The sequence below is a fragment of the Manacus vitellinus genome, unplaced genomic scaffold (assembly GCF_001715985.3).
Source record: "Manacus vitellinus isolate BGI_N305 unplaced genomic scaffold, ASM171598v3 scaffold_11_pilon, whole genome shotgun sequence".
NCBI lineage: Eukaryota > Metazoa > Chordata > Aves > Passeriformes > Pipridae > Manacus > Manacus vitellinus.
Genome location: NW_021938895.1, coordinates 17,557,637 through 17,582,210, shown reverse-complemented (window position 1 = coordinate 17,582,210; position 24,574 = coordinate 17,557,637). Strand labels below are relative to the sequence as shown.

Below are 24,574 nucleotides of genomic sequence, written 5' to 3'. Positions count from 1 at the left end.
TTTGAGACTAAAGAATATTGGGAACAAAGTTTTTACCATTTGACATGAATAATGTTACTAAATATATATATAAGTATCCTCCAGAAGATCTCCTTTTGACACAAAAAAATTCAGCAGGCCAATTATTGCACTAATCCTCCTGGATACAGCCTTTGATTTATAAGAATGATTTGTTTAATGTAGATTCTGGAGATTATAAAAAAACCACTAGGTATTTTGAAGTGTCATTTCCTGATGATAAATGAAGATGACAGAGTCCATTCTCTACACTACAATTAGTGTTTGTCTCCAAAAATACCACCATGAATCAGCCTTCACACCTAGAACATTCATTTCCATCTCATTAATTTATGGGGTTTCTGTTCATTTTCAGAAGCCTTGATGTCTTTTAAATAGAGAAGAAACCGCATGTTTCAGAAGACTGACAGAAGACTGTACATTTTGAAATACTTGAAATAAATAAGGAACAATTTCTTGACATGTTTTCTCATATATTTCACATTCCAAATGCTATTAATATGAAATGGTTTATAACTAGAGCAGATTTTGAATGTTAATCATTAGCATATATATCAGGGTGGGCAAAAGAGTAAGGAAAATCCTGGAAAATATCTTAGCAGCAACTTCGTTCTAACATAGAGGTTATTTTACTCTTGATGATCTCTACTTTCCATTTTAATTCAAATACTTTGATTAGTCTTTTGCTGTCATGACAGAAGACAGATATGAAGTTTATTGCTACTAATGTTACAAGAGTTTCATTCTTTATATGTATATATATTCTTAATATTGCTGACTAAACTTTTAATCTCAAAATCGGTATTTTGTAATTCATTTGAATTTAGAAATCAACATTTTTTTCCCAGTGCCTACTGACATGTCTGACAATATTCCTTTTGATTTAAATATGATAATGAAAAAACAAAACCAAAACCAAAAAAATCCCCAAAGCCCACCAGCTGGAAAAGCTTTGTTTCTGAAGCTTTCTTTTTATTTTTATCTCAAAATTCCCATGTGAGATAGGACTAACCTACCGTAAGATGGGCTACTGTATTTGTGCTGTTCTCTGTCTCTGCAGACAGGGTGCTACTGATCTTCATACTAAGTCCAGCGCTTCCCAAGGAGCATGAGCTCTCTGTGCATGTGAATACCAATCCTATTGGCACATGCCTAAGTATGTCAGGACTTTCTAAAGGGACTTCTATTCACTACATGCACACTACACAAACCATATATACCAAAGACATGGGAGCCCTAGGCTGGGTCCATAGTATTTCCACACGCAGCAGCATCGCTGGTCACTCTGTACCTTTGTGCCTTTCTGCTCCTGTATGAAGCTCCGCTGGCAAGCATTCCCACATCAGTGTGTTAAAGGAATGGAACATTAAGAAACGCACAAATAAAACCATCCTGATAGCAAATTAATTAATGCAAATAAATGCAAATTCAATGCATTACCCTGGCATGGAATGCTAATGAGAAAACAAGTTATTTAGTCAATCAAGGAAATATGCAAATAAAAAACATCCTTTTCCAAGGTACTTTGACGCAGAAGACTAAAAGAAATTAAATACTTCAAGTGTATTTTGAGCGCATAAATTTCTATTTGTGTAGTTTGCGATAAGAATGTTCTCCGCTGTATTTTCATTCCATACAAACCTGGTAATAGTAGTATAACAAAATGCATTTCCTATTTAAAAATACTGCAGAAATGTATTTTTTTCACTAATGTGAAGTTTGAAACTTACTGCTGAAAAAAATCCTAAACAACTAGAATGTGTTCTCAGGCTACTGTTGCAAATATAATCTTATCTAATGCCAAATGGTACAACCAAGCAGCTTGTACTTCTCAAAAGATAACAAATAGCTTGTCCTTCTAAGACCTGCTGTTGCAAACAGTATTTGTCTTTTTCCACGTGTGCACCCGAGGACCACTATTACAGGCCAAGCATCAGATGACAAGTTGCTACGGAAGATCTGCTGCCTTCCTGCAAATCATTGCACGGGTGTTTTTGTGAATAAGAACATATTATTAAACACAGCACATATAAAGATGGGTCAGAGACCAGTGAAAAGTACTGGTCATCACCTGCAGTAATAAACAAGATCAAGTGATGTAATCAAAGTTCCAGAATTAATTTCTGGAATATCAGGAGTGACCAAATCAAGACACCAACACTGATAAATATAATTGTGCACAGTTGTTGTTAAGAAGGGATAAGAAGAACACTAGGTACTGTTTGTTTTTGAAAAGTAAGCTTCAGGTTAGGGGCTAAAAGGTAGCAAAGATTACTTGCTGCTCCTTTGAGCTTTTCCATGTTATCTCTAAGCTCCTTCTCTGAACAATTTGGGATACACTAATTACTTTGTAAAACATTTGAAAAGTATCCATCTGAATATTTTACCATTGTTGTTATATTACATTCTACCCTTCTGCATCTGGAAAATCAGAAGGAAATGCTTTTACGCCAAGAAATGGACAAACAGGTTGCTGTCAAAGCTGATTCCTTCCCATTAGTCTAATACATAATGGAACAGCAAAATTACGCCACACTAAAATGTTAACCTGTGAAGTTCCATCAGTAGCTGTTACATGCTTAACCCAAACAGTTCTCTCTAAGTATACAGTGAAATTAATGGAAATGGAATTACTTTTTAAAGAAAATAATATACTTCCATGTAAATTCTTGTATATTTCCAATACACAGTCACTCGCTGGGCTTTTTTTACATGGGTTATTACCTTCTCAAGATCTATGTTACTGTTGCCACAATACCTATAGCTATAACAAAATAAATTGCATTTCCTCTATAGCCGATCTAGCAAAAGTAGATATTTTTAACACAGAAGTGAACCCCAGTGATATAAAGGGAAATATTCATCAAAACAGAAGCCTAAATCTTCCTTTACTTCTATCTCAAAGGATTTTACATTCTCTGCAAGCTCAACTTTCTGATTTTTATTGCTACTTGGTATATTCTAGAGATTTAAACAAATGACCATTGCCAGCTATCTAGTACTTTCCATTTAGTAGAAGGAATAGCAATCAAAATTTGCATTTGGAATTGTCTTATTTCATTTACCTGAAACAATAGAACTTGACTGAGCTTTCCACAGTCTGACACATGTTTTTTCAGGTGAAATAAATATCATGGGTTTTGGTGGACAAACGGAAGAATGCTTTAAGACTGTGTTTGCCTATGGCCAGTAATGAAATATGCTGTATTTCTTTCTCTTCCTTGGTACCTTCTTTCCAGCACAACTACAAGTATGGGCAGGGGGGCTCTTTTTAGGGAGAATAATTGAAGATCGAGTGGCATTACACATTTTCCAAGGTCAAAAGAGAAAGATAATGGAAAAAATAGAGTCAAGCATTTTGAAGCTGGCATAGTTCTATAAAAAGGACTGTGAATTCATAGAGAGAAGGAGATGAACATGTTGTTCACCTGTAGCTCTGCAGTATAATTTTCATATCAAGTGTTAATGACAGGTAACCTCCCTAGAGATTTATTCATTCATTTTCTTTCAGGTACAGTGTATTAGCCAAAGACTTTTCTGCACAGCCATGCTGCCATGATGTGAATCACAATTAACACCAAGCAGCCAGGGGTTGTTTGTTAGATTATTAGAGCCAGTGAAGCTGAATGACTCATTCTATGCTATTTCCAGACAGAAGACAAGAAATTCATCACAGGCAGATGTTAATGATAGGCTACCTGAATCCCTATAGAGGAACGCCGACTCTTAAGAAACTCCTCTGCTTTTGTCACCAAGATGGCCTTGTCGCTGGTCCGTATGGAGGTGCTCTGGCCCTCGGCCGCGTGGCGCTGTGCGGCTGCAGTCTCCAAGGCGAGATTCATGGCCTTGTTGCTGTCCAAACTGTCGGTGGAGTTGTACATCCCTCGCCCGTCCTGCGGCCACGGGGATATCCTCTGAGTCCGGCTGTCGTGATAGGCATCCTGGGTGGATTCTGTGCTGCTCTGTGCCGTCACTGAGATCAGGGGCTTGGAAGTGGTACGAGGGGGTACCGGTGGTGGTGTTTTTTTGTAACTTGTATAAGTTACAGCTATGGAAAGAATTTAAAGAAAAAAAAGATAAAAATAAAACAAGAAAAAAAAAGAGAGAGAAATCAAGATTAATCGGATGGAAACTTCACAACAGAAATCACCTTAAGATTCTGCTACTTAAAAATTATGATGAGGCAACATAGTGTTTTTTGTGAATCTCACTATTAGTTGAAAGTGTCTCTCAGAGTCAGATGGGTATCCACAGAAATATTTTATTTCAACCAGTAAGGAAGGAGTGGAAATGGGAGACCCAGATTACAGTGAAGATGAAAGAGAGTTAGTGAGGATATGTGTGTTAAGATTTGTGCTGGGTAGGTACACATTGGGGCTTCTGAGGTTGTACCCACATGGGATAACGCTCATAAGAGAAGTAAAGGAAAATTTTTTTTCCCTCTTCTTATCATCGGAACTGTGAGCTCTGTATGGATACAGTGTATTAAGAAAGTAGCCTCAGTATACTGGAACAAAATATTATTCAGTAACTTCTTTATGGTATGCCACACTTCAACCTTTTAAAATACTTCCCGATGCACTGATTGGAATTAGGTAAGGTTGGCTACTGACTTGTGTAAGAGGCATATATTTTTAAAATATCCACAATAGAGTTAATAAAAAGAAATTCAAGGCATGTAAAAACTATTATAATATATGCAAAGCTACTAAGACTTCGATGAGCAGAGCAGTAGTGAGGTTGGTTTAACACAGATCCTGTCTTGCAGCATAAGGCTCAATAAAACATCCAAGAAAGCTCTACAGATGCAGAGCTGTGCCAATACTGCTTCCTTACAAAATTTTAGAAATTTCATAGAGATTAATATGTAGTCATTAATATCACACAGCTGAATTTTCTAATTGTCTAAGCACACTATACTCTTCTGGTACTAAAAAGAGCATTTCTGTAATGGAAGAGTATTTTTCACAAAGCACATATAATCATAATTCATAAAATTAGCAAGTGTTAAAAATTGCATTGTGATATGTCTGTCTGTGTTCCTGTGTGGAAAAACCAAGTCTAATTAACTTCTTGCATAGTTACGAGAAGATAAAGTAAATTGCTTTGTTTTCCCAGGCCATTTTGTGATTCTATGATTCTATGATATTGATAATGCTGAAACAACATGATATATACATGCAGAGTGACTGAATGACTTAAGGAAAAAGTTTGCCTTTTTCTGGTGTTACTAAATGCATTGACATTACTCAGGTAACCTTGGAATTGGGATTACTTGAGTCCAAAAAGGATTCTACAAGAATTCCTCTTCCCATTACACAAATACTGGCTGATGAGTGCTGAAGTCAGCCTCTCCAGTTGTGCTTTTTGATATACGGATATGTTGCAGCTTTCTAGAGTGAAGAGAGCAACTTAAGAATTTATTAACACCTGGGAACTGCTGAGCCTGTGTCACCAGGCCAGCGTATGTGAAAAGTGAGCCTAGAGAAAACAACTTTTAAACACTAATTCTTGATAATCATAAATAAAAGGGTGGTCATATATAAAACACAGTAAGGCAGAGCTGGGAAGTAAAAACCTTCATTTAAAGAACACTTTGAATTACTACTGATGTTGCTCAATTCTGGTAAAGATCTAGAGTCTTGCTCTGAGCTAAATTGCTCTAACAGAGTGAAACACGTAAAACACGTGAAGCATGCTCTTCGGATTCTAAGACTGGGTGTTTTTTGAAGTGCCATTTTGTTGTCCTATCACCAATCTTATCTTCTGTCACTTTTGTAACAGCAGTTAAGAAGGAAGAGAACCTGAAATTTTTAAGATGCTTTGGGGAATACAGAAAGTTCATAGAAGAAGGGAGGGGCTGTAAAGCCTGGAAATCAGGATAGTGTCTAATGAGCTCAAGCAGTGGCTCTAAGGAATGTTTCCAATAAGACAGTAGCCATAATGCTGCTCCCTCACCTTCTCCCTGCAAATGTAGATGCAAGTGATCAAAGTGCTGGCAAAAATTAGAAATAGAGACAATGGGGTGAAATAGGGTGAGTGAAGACAATTTTACCTATAACATAAGACAGGTTATCACTGTTATAACTACTTTACTGTTTTTTACTGTCTGTCTTCATGCAAAAGAATAGCAGTGAAAAATGAAACATATGGTAAATGTGATAATGAAACATCACAAGTAAGTATATCCCTACTACTTGGGCAGCAGATCACTTCTCTGTCTAATGAATATAAATGTTAAACTTCTGTTGCAACCTTCATAGCTAACTTAATCTTCATTTACATTTCTAAAAAAGAAAAATTCTCCTTGTGGCAAAACCAAACCAACTTGCTTCCCCCTCTCCCTTTTTCCCCCCCAGGACTGAATATTTTATTCTAGAAATTTCTGATTCTTTCAGTGTGGTGACGTTTTAAAGCCATCAAGTATTAGAGTAACTGCAGTATTCTGGCAAGTATTTGATCATGAACACTAAACAGGATTTAAAAATCCCAACAAGTAGAAGAAATCAGAGGAAAGACTGGAAGCTTGTGAGAAATTGGCTACATATTTAGAGTGAAATATGGCAAGAAGAAATCCGATTAATTCCTAAGCTACAGTCACAGAGATCAAATACTGAGCAGGGAATAAAAAAATCCATCTCTACACAGTTAATGAGTTCATATCTGGAACAACAGTTTCAGAGACACAGAAATCTGGGACTAATTGGAGACTGACAACATCAGGTGGAGACATGCATTTGTGAGGCAAATCTTGCCACCAAATTCTATTTGCTTTAATCATTCAAGTGGTTCTAGTAAAGTAAATAGGATAACTTTGGTGAATAATGTGACTAAGACTTGTCTCAGGCAAACTTGGTATATGTTGCTGACTTAAAAGATGACTACATAATAGATTAGGGGTTTGGTAAAGGAGAAAGTAACCCAGTAATACATAGTTTACTGTTCATGCTTGGGTTTAGGTTTGAATAAGTATTGCCTTGAGGTCTGAAGCATGAAATTTTTTGTCACTTTCAAATTGTTTCCATAAATAATTACATCTGTGAATATTACAGTTATCAACAGTAACGTTTGTCTATCATGTCCAATTCTTGGTCCTGGCGCACATTATATATGGGGAGAAACATTTCCTTCTCCTAATAGAAAATGAACTTCCTTTTTATTTATCACCCCCTTGGTATGCTGGTGGACAGGAGCTCCTGTCAGCTTTGCATCATTTGCTGCTTTGAATCATTTGCTGCTTTGCAAATTTTATTTGCCTTAGTAGTTATTAGTCCAAAGCAAGTGTAGAAAACCTGAGTGCTGCTTTGTGTCTTCCTCCTTTTTTGGTGCATCATTCTGCAAACTCCAGAGCTGTGCTAGATTTTGTAATTCCCACAGGGAGGGTTGGTGCTGGGTAATGCAGCCCTGGAGTACTGAGTCCTGGCTGAGGACAGTGCCCCAGTAACTCCATCCAGGGTACTAGTGGTGAAAGCTGAACAGGGAACAAGAAGACTGGTATGGAGGATCCTTGTCTTCAGTCAGAACAAGCTGGGTGTCAGAGGCACCATGACAGTGAGGGATGAGACCCAGCATGAGGCAGGGGTCTCCAATAGCAAAGCACCAGGAGGGCAGAGCTGCCACGGGATTGCTTCAGACTGATTTAAATTGTGGACTTCAGCAAGCCTGTTCCATGTTCAGACATATAAAGCATCAATTCTGGATAACCTTCAGTTATTTCTGGTGCTCATGGAAGATGACCAAAGATTTCTGATTTCTTTAGTTTTCTGAGTGGTTTTACTGTGCATATCCTGAACACTCCTGATATTTCTCTCACCAGTGCTGCTGCTGAGCAAAGTAAAGTAAAAGCAACAGCCTTCTGCCATGCTGTTTGTAAAATCTATAGCTGCTCTGAAATGCAAAGAAAAAGAAAGTAGATGACCCAAGAGGTAAATGTTTTTTTCATAAATAAACTAAACACAGAAGGGATTATGAAAGAGAAGCTAAAATTTTCCTTCCAGGTATATTCAAATGTTAGCTTGATATTGAAAGCAGAATTTATTTTTTGCCTATTTTAATGAAGTAGGGAAAATATTTTTTAAAGTTAATAAGATACAGGATATCTCCATCTATTAGTTTCTAATAATCAATCAAAAATTCTAAAAATGGTAAAACCCAGTTCTAATTCTAACTCATATGGGTATTTCAGACTTCCATTTGAATCAAATTATTAACCGTTCAGGTACTTGTCCCACTTCAACATAAACATGTGCAACTGGCTCCCCTGAATTTTCCTTTAAGGAAGTACACTGTTAGAGAAATAGAGAGAAAACAAAATGTTTCTGTGCTGCTTCATAGTGGATCAGATTAAATATAAATCAGGTATAAATTGTTCAGGAGAAGTGAGCAGGTATCAATGCAGCATAACATGTATTAATTCGATACCCATCAGGAAAAAGTGTAATATGTCAAATTGGTTTTGTAAGGATTGATATCTTAACTGCCAGATGATCCACACATATATAAGATTGTCTGTCAATGCTGAATTTGACACACAAGTGGCTACAAATGACCTGTTCTGTAAATCACATTCATTCTGCTTATGTGCTGTGTGATGCTAGCCAGGCAGCACCAGTCAGAACCAGAGCATCAGGCATTATGCCAATACCACAGAGTAGCCAGGAAGACAATACCAGTAACAGGATTTTTAAAAATTTAACTGATATAGCTGGAAGCAGAATATCCCTCTTAATCTACACTGCATTTGTCTAAACTTGCTTAAGGTTACTGTTAATACAGCCATAGAAATAAGACAGTTACTCTGCCCCATATTTCAGTGCCAACACAGTTTGTACTAGAAACAGAATTACTAAAATAATTCAATTTAGGTATAACTTCGGGTTAGCAAGAGATATTCGCCGACAGAAGGCAGAAGGAGGGATATATTTGATGAAAGAGCAGCTGCTGTAGGCTACATTCAGAACACCTTTCAAAAAGCAGCCTTTTAATAAATCACCACTGTTGGTCCATTTGCAAGATAGAATCACCGGAGGGGATTTTACAAATCAATATGACCATTAACCACTTAGTCAAAATAACATTATTTAGGCTGAGATCACAAAGTTAACTGGATGATGAATTTACATGAAAGCACCATCAATTAAAGGAAATGGTTGTCCCTTATGACACATGGCAGGAGTAAACTGAATTTTCTGTTTTGTAAGGAAGCTTCTTCAGAAAGAGGATAATTACTCTGCAGGGAGTGTGGAACTGCCCTGGAGGCACAGCTCCCAGGGGCATGTTGCTGCAGGCAGACAGGGCTTCTCTGAAGAACCCCAGTACCAAGAGAAACACAAGAGCACTAGATCTTCTGCTTTGCACAGGGAAGGTGAATGCCAGCCCTGAAACCATTTCAGAAGAGGAAAAAGAGACCTTCTCATAATGAAAGGCCATGATCAAATTTAACTCTATCAAAAGAGTACTCAGTTATTGGGATAGTATTTTGACCATGGTGTATACTGTTCTAACCAAAGGCTTTGAAAGTCCCAGCTAACATGACTGTCCTTGAAAAGTCCTGAAATCTCTTCACTGTGCTCCATCCCAGTCATTACAACCTCTAAGTTACTCTTAAAATAAAAATGTATGTATGGATGCATAACAGTTACTTCTCAAAACAAAGAATGATGAACATTAAAAGACCATTAAGAAATCAAAAGTGACTTTGGAGAAAAAAAAATCTCAGACACTAAAAGAGTTCATTTCTTACAAAAGGAATCAATTGTTTGATAATTTTTCTACCAAACCAAGGATGTCAAAAATAAAAATACAAGTCCCTACTTAAAAAAGAGGGTTTTGGGACACATCTCTTTATATATCTCTTTATAACTTCCATTTACACTGGTCTTCAATGCCAAACACTATTAAAAGGAGACAGTAGTGTCAAACAGGCCAGTTTAACTGTACAAAGGAAATCTACTTTCCTTATAGTCAAATTCTGAAATGTTAGCAAGGGTTTTCCTTCTTGAATCAGAAAAACCTTTAAAGTTGAGTCATAACAATAAGATTTAGAAATGCTTAGTTTTGACATGTGGTAGCCTCTGGTATTTAATTAAGAAAATATATCTATTAGAATGAGGGGAAAACCTTAAGGTAAATCAGTCTGTTTGGATCCAAGTCTGCCATTTTCAATGTGGGCCATCAGTGTCTACCTCAAAGACCTACACTGGTGATTGGGGTCTACTTTCTCTTTTCAATGCTGGAGCAGTTTGTGCTCAGGCTGCACACTAAAAAAGCATGATTTGCTCCATTATGTGACCCTAAGCATTGCTAACTGAATGTAAATGCAAGTCCTTCAGAGTACTTCTCAAACACACACTTTGAACTTAGTTGAAACAGTGGCTGTGTATGAGTGTAGGGCAGGTGAGGGAAATGTCACATACAGTCCAGGGTTCTCCAGTCCTTTGCTGCTCCCTGAATAGGTCTACACCTTTGCTTGCTGCTCTGGTAGTGAAAGATCCTGTAATTTCTGAGGGCTTTCCATGTGCAAGACTTTCTCCACTTATAAGGTAATTGAGAGTAGGGTTTTGGGTTTTTTTATTTGTAAGGAGATTCAACCTTGCAAAAGTAGTCATTAAAACTTACCAATGTCATACTGTGCTTGAAATTCAAGAGATAATTTTGGCTTTAATTAAGATAATTCTTCTAATTGAATTTTGAATAATTTTCCCTCTAACATAATCAGAGACATACTTTAGTTATTAACCTATCTTCCTGCTTCTTCCCTTTTCCCATTCAGCCCTCCACAACGAATCCTAGTCAGTAAAGCAACCAGACAGTTTCACAGTAGAAAGTCTTGAGCTTGGATATCTCTGAAAAGACCCTGTTTCTTCCTTTTCAGATTAAGCAATAAGAAACAGTGATATACTCAGAGTGAAAATTTTATGAGATATTTTCTTGGAAAGACTGTTTATACCCAGATGAGTTTTACCAGCACAGTTTATATGATGGGCTGCATTTTATTTAAACTACATAACCCAAAGCACTGTCTGGGTAGCGGGCATCTATAACTTCATAACGTTTTTTCCCGCTGGATCATTTTACATGTCTTATGATTAAGTAAACCTGGATATTTGTTACACCCTAAATCAGATGTTAATTGGTGGTCTCATGCTGCCATAGTCCATGAGGGCAAAATGCTGCATTTATTCTGTGCCAGTATTTTAAGTAAGGTCTTTTAGTAACAGTGAATTACATCATACCTTCAAGATAGTTTTTTGAGAACTATACATGGGAATTCATCTCACCTCACATTAGTCACTGAAAAAAATCAGTCATCCAGGTCTAAGTTAGTTGCCTGATGTCTTTTAGAATTTTTGTGAGAAAAATAAGCAATTCTGGGGGCAATTCTCACCATTCTTAGATGCTTATTTTACCAGGAAATGAATCATCCTATGCTCTTTTCTGTCAGCCATAAAGAGAATAAAGGAAAATCAGCTCAGATCAGGACATCTAATTTTGAAAGTCACCATCCCTGGAGAAACAGCTGGGCCTGGCACTTGATGATATGATTTAATTGACATGGTGCTGTTCAGTCAAAGGTTGAAGTTCGATGATGTTAAGGTCTTATCCAACCTTAACAATTCTATGTTTCTATGAAATGCCTAAAGGGGTGAGATAAGCTCCAGCCAAAAGCTCTGTCCCTGTGACAGAACAGGTCTGTACTGGGACATAATCACTCCAGTCTTCTGTTCCCTGTGTTCACTGAAAAGGTGGGAACTTCATCTCCCCCGCTCCACATCCCCTGTGAGCTGGCTGGTAAAGTAAACCTGAGTGGAATTTGCATTAATGACTGAAACATAATTTTCTACTCCTTGATCATTTCTGCTGAAGCTACCACATAGCAGCCAGTACTAGGTTGGCCCAAGGTACCTTTCTAGCTTCACAGAGGTATAAAAAGCCACCCTTCTGTATTTCTGTAGTTTTTAAATTACTTGCATGGTTTTAGGCACTGGACTAGACCATGCTGTTAATCTCACTGCAGATGTTGATATTCAAGTTGGTGGAATCAGACCAATTCACACCAGCTCAGGATAGAAGCCATTATATTAACATATTGTTTACATAGACAAGAATTGTGTTTCTTATATGAAACTTTTTAAGAGTTTTTCAAAATAGCATATCACTGAAACTGCTGTCAAACAAGTCCCATATAAAAACTATTTTTTAAGTGACGTCTATTTTTGATATCTCTCTGCTGAACAGAATCTATATAGCACTTGTGAAAAAAGACTGAAGCCAGTAGTATGACATGTGACCTCAATTAGAATTTACTGGGGTAAGGCAAAATTATTTTTTAAAGGCAAAGTTTTTTGTTCTTTTTTTTTAATAAAAATAAATCTGTGCATGCATCAGGTTAGTCTCAATATTCAGAGTAGATCCCTTTAGGCTTAAGTTCTATCTGATTAAGCACAGCTATCTGATTTTGTACAGGAAACTAACAATTAAGTGGAAATGTGACCACTAAATCTGGAAAATCTGGAGACTAAGTACACAGAACAGTCTTTTAGGAGAAGAAAAATATAAAAGGAATTACTGTAACCAAGTTACTCAGTGTGCAATATGTTACCTCCATACTGAGGAAACTTAGGTCTGTAGGCAGCTCCATGTTACATAAATGATAAAATCTGTTTTGACAGTGTAATTAATGTTAGTCTCAAAACAGAAATGCAAATCAAACAAGACATCAAGATCAGAAACTGTAGGCCTTTGCCAAAATTAAAAGAGATGTGGGCAACACAAGCCTCATAGATTGCTAATGGACTGGTTACAAAGGGTTCTATTTTAGATCAGTTAATTAGCAAGAAATTATAGCCTAACCAGCATCCTGTAGATGGCACAGTAAAGTGCTGACAGCTGTATTGCTCTTCTAAACAGTTCCTATGTGCCTCTGAAATACTGCATGAAAAAACACCATCTCAGTTTCAGTTGCAGGAAGGAAAAATGTTCCTTTAACTAAATTTAATTTTCAGAATGTGTGTGCAGCTTTTCAGGAATACAGATTGTACTTGTCACATCATCAAAACAGTAGGAGACAAAGAGAAAAAAAGAGTTCCAGAAACTAAAAATCACTCTTATTATGCTACTCTTTTCACATTGAAATAAAATAGAAAATTTGAAAGTGGTTTTCAGTAGAATTTCCTCTTGAACTCCTACATACTCTTCTCATTCAATTCAATAATTTCCATCAGCCTCCTAAACCCCATCATGAACATATTATGTAGGCTTATAATTGGTTTTGGTTTTCTATTTTCTATTTTCTTTCTTACAGTAACTGTGTGTAGCTTGTGATTTTATTTAACTTACAGTAAGGAATTCTAAGCTGAATAGGATGAGAAAAACAGTTTTCTCATTTACCCTCAAGAAAGTGTTGCATAATTTTAACACTACATTATGATAATAATCTGACATTAAAGAACTTAAGTGATTACAAAATATTTAACTAGAGATAATTTAATCCACAGAGAGCTACTAGTCTGGACACAATCTCAGAGTGCACTTTTTTGTCAAATCAAATAATCATTTTACCCAAGAAGCTGATGGAGTTGGTATCAGTGTCAAAAACAGTGCTAAGAAAGCCACTTGCAAGCTCCCAGCCCTGTATTTAGGTGAAGAAAATGATGCTGCTGTGTTTGATCTCTCAGCTCTGTAAGTCAGAGCATGGCTCTCTCAGTTACCCTTGTTTTCAGTGGGATCAGGATTTAATCTTTGTTTTCATCCTATAATGCAATTTGAATAGGTTTGACTTTTGCCTCAGATTTATGAAAGTTAGTTAGCTATACAATGCTATCATTGTAGACTATTTTTATAGGCAACAGAGAGAAATAGGGATGTCCAGAGGATCACTTCTTTCGTAATAGATACCAATTCTAAAGGAGATATATATTCTTTGGTTAAAATAGGATAATAATGTGGCTGCCTTTGACAGCTACATTTTAGATATATGCATCATGTATAATTCGTGAGATGAATTTTTAAGACTGAAATCTGTAAAATTTTTTTAATTGTGGGACGAAGACAGAGCGTGGAAATATATGTATTTTTCTGGACACAGGAATATCCCCAAAGGTAAAGAAATGCATATAAAAATCGTGACTCATTGATATGTCCTTGATATTGTGTTTAGTCTCAGAAAGCCAAGTGATAGGTTAGTCTCTTCAAACTCAGTGTCTTCCCTAACCCTGGATGCCCTCTAGTTGCCCTTGAGGAGTAGTAGTGAGCTGCTTGGATTGCTCTGGTATTTGTGGTTTCCAGTGTGTGTATATTTTAATGGACTATAAACTGAGACTGAACCTTGGTCTTGCAGTGAGTACAGACTTTGTTGGTAAGTATCAAGCTGCTATTAGGTAACCATAAAACACCAAAATGTAGGTTAGGGTTTGTTGATTCTCTGTTGGTGCTTAATAAGATTCATACACTGTATTCAGTCTGAGTCAATCTCACCAAAACATAGGTAAATAATACCTTTTCAGAGATCCTAGGCCTTTCTGCCTAACCAACTGCCTCTTGTCCAGAATGATGTGATTCACTTTTAGGTCTTGTGTGGATGTCTCGAATGTCTCAAATGGTACCAGCCAATTGTCTTTGAACTAATCGGAGTTTGTTGTCATGGGAACTGAGACAACTAGATTGCACAAAAGCTTCTACATTTAGTTGCCTTGATATGGAGGCAAACCCCACACCATTCAACTAACCTGTCTAGTCAAAGGCTAATTCTGTCTGGTTATGCCCTAGGAATGTCACCAGTATCTTTATTTTCTCTGATCCTCTGGAAAAAAGTATTTCAAGTACATTTTAAGTATCAGATTTATCAGTTGCCTTTCCAGGGTAGACCTCAGTCTGAATAAATTTCCTGACACAGAAATGGATCAAATGATGCCTTCATACCCTGCACAGCAAGCACTGTAGTTCCAGTGCACATATAATTTATTATGACTCCTGACATATATGCCTGCAACAAAAACCCAGGATTGAATACATGCAGAGCTTCTGAGAAGGTTATTTTCATTCATGGAAGAACCCAGAAGGAGAAGTTCTAGCAGGAGAGGGGTCCTACCTTCTTTTTCACTGCAAGGAAGCATGATGACCTGGTGCTTCCAGACTCTCCCACCCTGTGATTTTCCCCCAGCTGCACAGACCCACCAGAGGACAAATTCTTTTGGCAACCTCAGGCTAAATAACTGGGCTGAGATTTATGTCCACCACTGTCAGCTTCTACTACGTCAGGAAGGCTTCAAACACTGAGCAGTGAATCACCTTCCTCTCATGTTTTTTTTCTTATAAATTCTTTTTCTTTTTTTCCCATATAATATCATACAGCAAATGAAACTGAGAAAACTCCACAAACAGAATAGCTTTGAAGCCAAATTCTGCTAGGGGAGGGACTATGGATGTCCTTTTTAATAAAGAAAGAACCAGCTGTCTGGCAAATCCAATGAGTTACGGACAAATTATGTCAAGCACAGAGCAGCAGGAGCAAAGGAAAAACATTCATTACACATTTTTTAAACTAACCATAGATGGAAGTCAGTGGCTTCATCTTTTATCTTTGTGTCTGAAGATAATCTGTACCAGGGCAAATGAAAATTATGAAAAGCTCCTGGCTACTGCTCCAACTGTTTTCATGCCTCATCAGCCTGAAGAGGCCAGGCAGCCCCAATTAGCACAGTCTTACTCCATCTAAGGGAATCCCAGGTTTATGAACAGTTGTATGGCCCCTAGCCATCCTCTGTTGAACTCCTTGAACTAAAACATTTGTGTCACCTTCACCCCAGTGACTCCCTGGGCCATTTCCACTATGTAGAGCTGCTATTGAACAGCAGTGTCAGCACACAAGCAGAACTTCAACATGTTTAAAAGAATTAAAAACTAATTATGCCCCCCAGATACACCCAGAACAATGAAAATGATGTGTGCATATCCAAGTGTAGGACTAGGCTCATTGTTTGTCAGTATATGATTTATTCTCACAGTATAGGCACATAAGTTGGCACAGCATCAAAATATTAACTCAGGATGTCGAAGTGCTCACAGAGATATATATGGTGTGTTTCCTGCAGAGAGTTAGAGTGTCAGATAATTCCATGGAGCCTCAACAGTAATTGAGCAAAGTCAATAAGCAAATTATAATTGAGAACAGAGCCTTCTATATCTTATTTGGACTCAAGGTTTTGTGGTTTTAAACATACCTGTTGTGGATTCCACTGCTAGCTGTTACTTAGCAATGGATACCAGAAAACCCCTCTAAGACTCAGCATTTATTTCTATAGAGGGAACAGAAGTTGTGGAGATGTTACTTCATGCATACATATTCCTCCATTTGGCTGGATTTTCCTAGTCATAGTGCATTGGATTAAGAAGATCCAAACAGCTACCTGGATGAGGTATCTCATACTTGACAAAATAAAAGAAAACCACACATTTATTGATCATAAACAATTTTTTTTTAGGACATGAAGAGCATTTTTTCCCAATTTTTATATTTAGACACATTTAAAAAATTCCTTCTGAACTTTCTCTTCTCCAGGCTGAGAAGTCCCTACCCTCTTATGCTTTCCTCATGGGAGGGGTGTCATAGGTAGTAGCACCATGACTTTTGTTTGCCTTTGGTATCTTCATATCTTGGAAAAAAAAAAGACAAACCAACAAAAACTAAAAAAAGAATATCTACTGCCATTACTGCCATTACTATTCAGATAGCAACCAGTGAATCAGCCCTTTTAGGGTCTGAGGGGGTATTTGTGCTATGGAGCAATACAATTTCTCTGTGAAATACCAAATTCTCATGCCTTTATGTTTGTAAGTACTTGACTGTGCAATCTATTTACTGGCAATGAGAGTTTTGTGGCTAAATATCAAATATGTGCTGCAAAAAATTCACCATACGTATGCCTTTATTTGAAAAATGGAAAGCTGAAAATAGCTTTAAGTCAGGAGAAGGGAAACCTGCAATTCCTCAGGCATCCTGAGTAATTGTATGAGCTCTAATTGAAAACTCCCTCATCCAATGTGACCTTGTTTGAATTAATTGGTTTTGGAATTAGTGCTCAATAGTTCAGCAAACGTGGAATTCTCTGAAGTTTGCTCATTGCCAAGCACAGTCCAACTGATTGAGAAAAGTGGTCAAAAGACAGTTCTCTGCTTCTCATCTTCTTCAGTGAATTCTTTGGCAAGTATGAACTTAGCTGAGCTACCTACTATGAATCAGATAAAAGGGGGTGCATGCACAACTGACAGAATCTTTACGTTTGGAAAACATCCAAGAGATTTTCATTATGCTACATTTTCTACAGAAATAAATAATTGCAATGGAGTATACTGGCCATTTAAGGCTAGTAGCTGTGTTCCCTGAATTTAGCAGTGCCTCATGCTAAGTTTCTCTCAAGATTAGCTGGAAATCCTGAAGTGGGAGAAGTGACCTTGGACACTTAACATAGGACAGAAATCCAGGATACCTTTATGTACTCTGACCCTGTCCCCATTGTGCTGATGTTCACAGGTAGTTGTATTTTTTTGTCATGAATTCATTCATCAAAAACCACTGTTGTAGCCAAAAAAAAATGGGTTAGAGGAAAATGTGAAGTGGTTTTAAAAAACTGAAAATGATTCTATCTTTTATTCATCAGCTTAAAAATCAAAGAACTTAACTGAGGCTACTCAGTCCGTGCTTGTTGCTAGAGAAGGATTTTGTGCATCTGACTGAATTGCATATTTAGTATTTCTGGCTTAGCTGTTTCAATTTGCATATAAAACCAATATACACTGAGAAGATATCCCATCTGATAGGTGAGCATCCTGAGCACCAGCCTAGAGAGGTAGTATTTCTCTCAATAAAGGTGAAAGTGTTTCATAGAATGTATAATAATGCCATTAGGAGAAACTATGTGTGCCCCCCACATCCGAACAGATGATAACTTGTTGTTCAAGTTAGCCAAAGGTACAAATACGAAGTAACTCTCTCTGTCAGAGAAGGGATTTTAACATGTTCACCTGTTTCACAAGAGACCATCCTAACTGTTACCCCTGGTATCATTGCAATTCACAAAGTATTTCTGCATTCACAGTAAAACCAAACTAAAAAACGTGAGGAAATATCCTGATATATTCTATAACGTATGGAGTGAGTAATACAAAGGACTCTCTCTACATATAGAACTTGTAACAAAAATAAGTTGATCTTCTCAGACAAACAGAAAACAAGGGAGAGTGGTTAGTATCTTCCAGATGTCCTCATTGGTTGTTTTCATAGTATAGTCCACTGTTGTACCAGGGTATTTGAATTACTTTTCAGTAAGAGAACCCAGGTTTTGCAGGTGGGATAAAGTGCACTGCAGCACTGCTCCCAGCCTTCTGCACTCTGTTTCCCAGTAGGACTATATAGCCGGGGCTCACTGCAGGTTGAACAGGCGGTGATACAGATCCAAGACCTCAGGTAGCTTGTGCACCTTCCCACAGCATTCTGCCACGCTCCCCAGGTGTTACCGGGAAGGAGCTTGCCAAGTTGACAGCGTAGTGAATATACCTGCAGACACGCTTAGACAATAGGGAACCAGTACTACCCGGGAAAGTGACCCATTTTTTATGAACTCTTCCTGAAAAGTGAAGCATTGCTTGTAGGAGTAGCAGAGCTGTAAGGAAGTAGCACTTAGGATGACTACCGCACCCTGTGACTTTCCATTCGGGAAATTACATGTTGTCTGTGATGGAGGGACGTAGTGGGAGGCGGCAGCAGCTGGAGCTGTATTTTCTCAGCTGTGCATCTGACAGCTGCGATTGGATACAGTTCAGAGACAGAAAGCATATGCTGTCACTCAGGGCTTTTAACATCAAGTATTTTTTACTGGGTTCATTATCTCTTCACAAAATGAAACGCGATGGCTAGAAATGCCCTAACCACAATGAAACATGAGTCTCAGCAAAGGTCACACAGAGCCCAGGTCCAGCTTTTCCCTGCGACAGCAATGTGGCTGCCTCCTTTGCACTGTCGCTTGCCTTGCTCATTTACACCTGGGGCAACAGGGACTGCCCTATGACTTGCTACACAGTCGCCTTCAGAGGTGGTTCCACAAGTAATTAAACTACATGGATCTGTTCAAAAGTTATGTGTTCTTCATTACTATAGATATTAGCAATGAACCATTGGGCTCATGTGAAGTTGAATACAATTAAGAAGAGCTACATATTGGTAGTTCTTTTTCCATCTATTAGAAAACCCTGTTAGCAGAGTCCATTAATAATGTCCCACATAATATTCATTATAGTTGCAACCTTTCTACCTTCTGAAAGCTGTTAATGCATCTAGCAATATTTTAGGAAACTGCATGCTGTAAATACATACTCTATACTTTTGTAATTGAATTCATAGATCGAATACTAGATTTTTTATTTTAGGTTTACATTTTTAGTTACATAAATTAATTTTGAGCTAAGCCTGTGTGTTATGATTTAATTGCTTCACAACAATGATAAAAGGTAGTCATGACCTATATCACTAAATTTTGCACGTAATAATTACATTGAAAAGCCTGTTAATTTTCTAAGAAATTACTTTAGTTTCTTTGCCAAGAAGAGTTTGTTACATCAGAAGCAAAAAAAGGAATTAATGTAATGTAATTTTCCTAAGAATTCAAAAGACTGAATTGGAACTGAAGGCTGATGCAAAACTCTAACCTTTTTGACATTTATTTGAATGAAGCCCATATAAATGCCAAATATCTGCCAACACCATTTTCATATTTCAGGCAACTGCTTCTTTTACAATTTTCAGAGAGGGATGGAGAAGTAAGACATTTTTTGAATTACAGCAATGATAGGAAATGAAGTATCTCCCTCCAAACTCACAGGGGTTGAAGAGAGAAAAATAGAAGAATTATCCCTAGAGTAATCTTGTTTAAAAACAAGAACTTATTTGGCAACTGAAATTCCTGATTAAAAGTGAATCAACTAATCCTTACTCTTTTGTAAAACAGAAAATTATTTCTAATTTGAATATTTACCTTATATAGAAGCTGAGGACAAACTTGCTCAGTGGTACAGAGAAGACATATTGAATACAGAACAACACTCAGAACTGTATATAGTCCACAAGCCTGGAAACACTTTTGGATCAGGAAAACACCTCAAATAATCTTTTTTCTCCAGAATGTCAATAACACTTCACCGCAACAAAGAAGAGTAATTACATATGTGGTCAAGAAAATCTATCTGATAAATCTTCTGAGACGAGGCAGAAGCTATGTGCAAAATGAAGGTTAAAGTTTTCAAAACCACAGTATTTAACCAGCAGCTTGCTAATCAATGCGAAACTATGAAAACATTGTGATGCAAATATACTTACTACCTAATCCTGTACTTTCCCAAACATATTCTCTTATTCACCTTTGTCATTCCAAAGTCAATAAAACAAATTACTTTCAGTGAGAATTTTGGGCTTATCTAGTATATAAACTCAAGACAGTTTAGGTTAAAACCAATCCACTTGGATTGGTAATTCTGAAAGTAATTCTGAAACTATTCCAATTCAGTACCTGAAGTCAGACACCAAAATAAGTATCTATTTGTGTCTTTTGCCATGGAATGTGTCTTCATAATGATCACACAGTGTACTATACGATAAAGATGAAAATTAGTCTCCGGGGTAGCAATAAAATCTCATTTTGTATTATGATAGCATTTCTATTAATCAAAGGACAGAAACATCCCTAGAGGGGGCACTGTAGGCCACAATTTCTAGTTTTACACAAAGTTACATATAGCAATTAAAATACTATGCTTAAGATAAAACAACATTTTATGCTACTTCTGGAATGCAAATGTATGTTATTCAACTGCTTCTTACTTCCTTTCTAAGCTCCCACTGTTCTGTTATACAACAGATGTGTCAAACAAATAATTTAAAAAGTATTTTTATATTTTTATGTGATACATTTTCAGCTCATTTTTACCTTGTATAGATGGGTAGCCTGCACTGCAATTTAATAGTATGTGGAAAGGACAGTATTAATTAGGAACTGACATGAATGTATTTGGAAACATAAAAGTGAATTTGCATCACTTAACAAAGAATACATATTTCCTATAGATTTCATTTGAATTATTTAACTGCCTTCTGTGCAATCTTTTCTCTACCAATACATGCTAATACTCTAAAATTAATAAAGTTACCATGTTTGCTAAGCAACTACTAAGAGAAAAGAAAATTGCCAAAAGAATGTTAAAAGATTTTAAGTGTTATAACAATGAATGCAAATTGTTACTGATAAGTAATGGCAGATGTCTGAAACTTGCCATAATGTTTACAATTTAGTGTATTGATACAACTGGTTACACCTTGCCTAAAAGTAATTAATTCCCTTTTAAATTAATTGCCTTTGAGTGTTTAGACCATATAGTTTTAATCTTGCTTCTCTTTTTCTCTTGATACTTTAAGGACCTAAATTAAAATTACTGCAACTAATCTCATTTGAAGATCCACTACTTGATAGATAAACCATGGACATGTCTAACAATATCTAAATGATACCATTTGAACTTGTATTTTTATATTTGCACCTAGATAACTGTATGTACAGGGAATGGAGGTCAAAAATCCAGGTTCATTATATTAGGCATGCAGGATTCTTCCTGGAAGGAGCTTATTCCCAGATGTAGCCACAATGGTACAGTATTACAATCTTAAGAATAGTGGTATCAAACACTCACTACACAGGGAAATTGTTTACAGTGTCTAACAACCTTTTAGAAAACAAGAAGACATATTCTCACATGCAGAACAGTGGAAAGGTCAGTGTAGATTTGCTTACCTGTGGTTGACCTGATAGTTGAGGTGATGTTGGAAGATGTCAGCGCGGGTATACATTCATCATCTTGGGAATAACCTGCCTGAATGGCACGCAAGTAACTGTGGCTTCTTGTTCGGAAACATCCAGGGAGGTCAAGGGCATCCATTGCCTGAGCTTCAACTTCACTAAACACTGATTCACACACCGATTCAAATTGCCCATTAACCTCTGCTTCACTCATCTGAATAAACAACAACAATGCATTTGATTTTTGACTTGCTTTTTTGTGATCATCACGGCCTCAACATCTCAAATGGACACCTGTACATTGATGAAGAACTGTTTTAGCAAATAGTTAAAACTTAGTAATCCCTTCTGATCACATTCACATTCAGCTGTTTACATGTATATATTAAGTGCATCACACATGCCATACATTAATTTTACATTTAATATATTTTGGCATAGTCAGATGATTGTAAATACATGATTTAATTGTAACCAACAAGAATACTCTACACTGACAGAAATCCATGATCTGCCAGGACAGGAGAATGGAAACCAAACGTGCTGATATTAGCCTCAAAAGATGAAGGTGGATTGCTTGGGCTCCTCACTTATCAGCAAGCTACTACTCATGTGGACATTTAACCTGTGTGGCAGGTTATCTTCCTCTCACTATAAAGGGGCTCAAGGAAGTATTTAATTCTTGAAGATGTATAAAAGTACAGAGGAGGTGATGCTTCTGAAAGGTTTGAGTAATATTGCATCTAGAGCTGTGTCCAGTGAAGCATGTGAAAAAATAACCATTGTCTGAAACCGAGTGAAAAGCGATCAGATGAGAAAGTAATGCTTGGACCACATTTAGCTGAGAAGAGCCCTAAACCAAACTCACTCCCTCTTTAACTGGGTTAGCCATTCAACTTCCATGGAAAAACCTTTTGTTCAGCAGCATTATTTAAAGTCTGATACTTCTGCCACCAAGCATGCTGAGGAACACTGCCTGCACCCTTACCAGGCCCATCCCTTGGGGTATTTCAGCAGCAGCCTCCAGCTCTTGGGCAGAACCCAGCATCAACCTGCTGACCCTGCCTTGTAGGTTGGGCATGATGCAACACTATACATTTTTAGGCAATTTTCATAATAACAGGGCTCAGGCAGGCAGGCCAGGCTCATGGAACCTCTCAGTAGGGAACTGTGTGTCACAGTTTTGAGGATTAGTGCCTAAATTCTACCTACATTTTTAACAGTTTCACTGAAGTCAGTCCTAACTACCTGTAAATCTATCTGAATAATTTAATATTATGTTTATCCAAAATCAGATAGGAAGTTAACACTGGATAGACAAATGCATGACTTTCTGAAAATATTTTTTTTTAAAAAGAGAGTGCTAAAAATCAGAATCAGTATGAATAATTTTACAAGTTAAATTTATAGCATCACTAAATGGCACATCCAGTTGATATTAATTTTCCTATACAGCTGCTAAGTGCTCCTAGTGCTTTATTCATTATGGAAAGAGAGTCAGTTTAGGATTTTGGTTAAGTAAATGGAAATTTTATACAAAAGTTCTGATGATTATGAATAACTGATATTTTAATTTTGAGTAAGATGTTTTGGCTACTAAAACTCTTCTGAAAGGAATTACATTACCCTTCATAAAATTTGCTTTTAATAAAGGTAAGTAGACTAATGCAATCTTGAAAAGATTTTAAAAAATCTTACTCTGAACTATTTTGCAATATTGTTGATAAGAAAATTTATTATAATTTAGTCCATAAACACTTTAAGTCCTAACCACTTCTTTCAAACTAAGGTAATTGAGAATAGAAAAATAAAAATTAAACTTAAATTAAAAATATAAACCATGGAACTCAGCATCTTTCTTGACTCTTCCCTTTGTCAGGAGTGAAAAAGGAAGGATCCCACAAGAAAAAGATATAAAAAATACCACAAATTATATAAACTGCTATTATATAGGTGGGACAATAATATGATGGTGTCATGGAAAAAGAATAGGAAACAGCAAAGGTTCAGAACTTGATATTTAATACATTTGCTTTGTATAATATCTAATAAATGTATTTATTACTGGTCTGGAAACGCTGAACTGTGAGGTAGGAAGTATGTGGCTGACACAAAGTCGCATAGGTTAGTGAAAACTGAAAAAGTAAGGAACTATATCCAGCAAGTTTAGTTAATCTGCCCAATTGAGCAAACTACCTGCAAATGAAATCTTTTGTGGATATCTTCCAGGTAATGCACATTGGAATGAAGAATTTTAACCACTGCTGAAACCAATTAGTCATTATGGACAGCTCAGTGAACACCTCTGTGCACAGACATGTTCAAAGAGGCAGAATAGTTCTATATGATAATATTTTTAGATGACAGCCAACAGCACTTGCTTTGAATGCAGAATCTGATCATTATGAAACTTTCTCAAAACCGGAGTCTAATAAAAATAGAAAATAACCAAACCAGAATGATAAAAACCAAGGCATGAGAATGATGAGGACAGGTTTCACAAGGGAGTTATAAAAAATAATGAAAGGTTTGGAAAACGGCTGTTTCTAATTTCAACATGTGTTGTGCAAGATTATACTTATAATTACTCCATATAAATTAAGGAATTTGACTGAAGGGCATTAATCACATGACTAGTCCCTCCCAGCTCTCTACAGTCAGTGGATACTAAAGGCATTTCCAGAAGGCTCTCTGCCCGCTCTGGATGTGCATTATCC

The 24,574-nt window shown here is 36.9% G+C and overlaps 1 protein-coding gene across 2 annotated transcripts in view; it reads right to left on the bottom strand.

The window, feature by feature from the left end:
* The window catches only part of DLGAP2 (DLG associated protein 2), a 152,624-nt gene that overhangs the window by 26,583 nt on the left and 101,467 nt on the right, over positions 1-24,574 (bottom strand). For both annotated transcript variants that reach the window (XM_018088891.2, XM_008932727.3), the window contains exons 7-8: positions 21,852-22,071; positions 3,717-4,066 (exon numbers count right to left, since the gene is read on the bottom strand). In XM_018088891.2, coding sequence (XP_017944380.1) covers positions 3,717-4,066; positions 21,852-22,071 — 570 coding nt within the window. The remainder of the gene's footprint in view (positions 1-3,716; positions 4,067-21,851; positions 22,072-24,574) is intronic.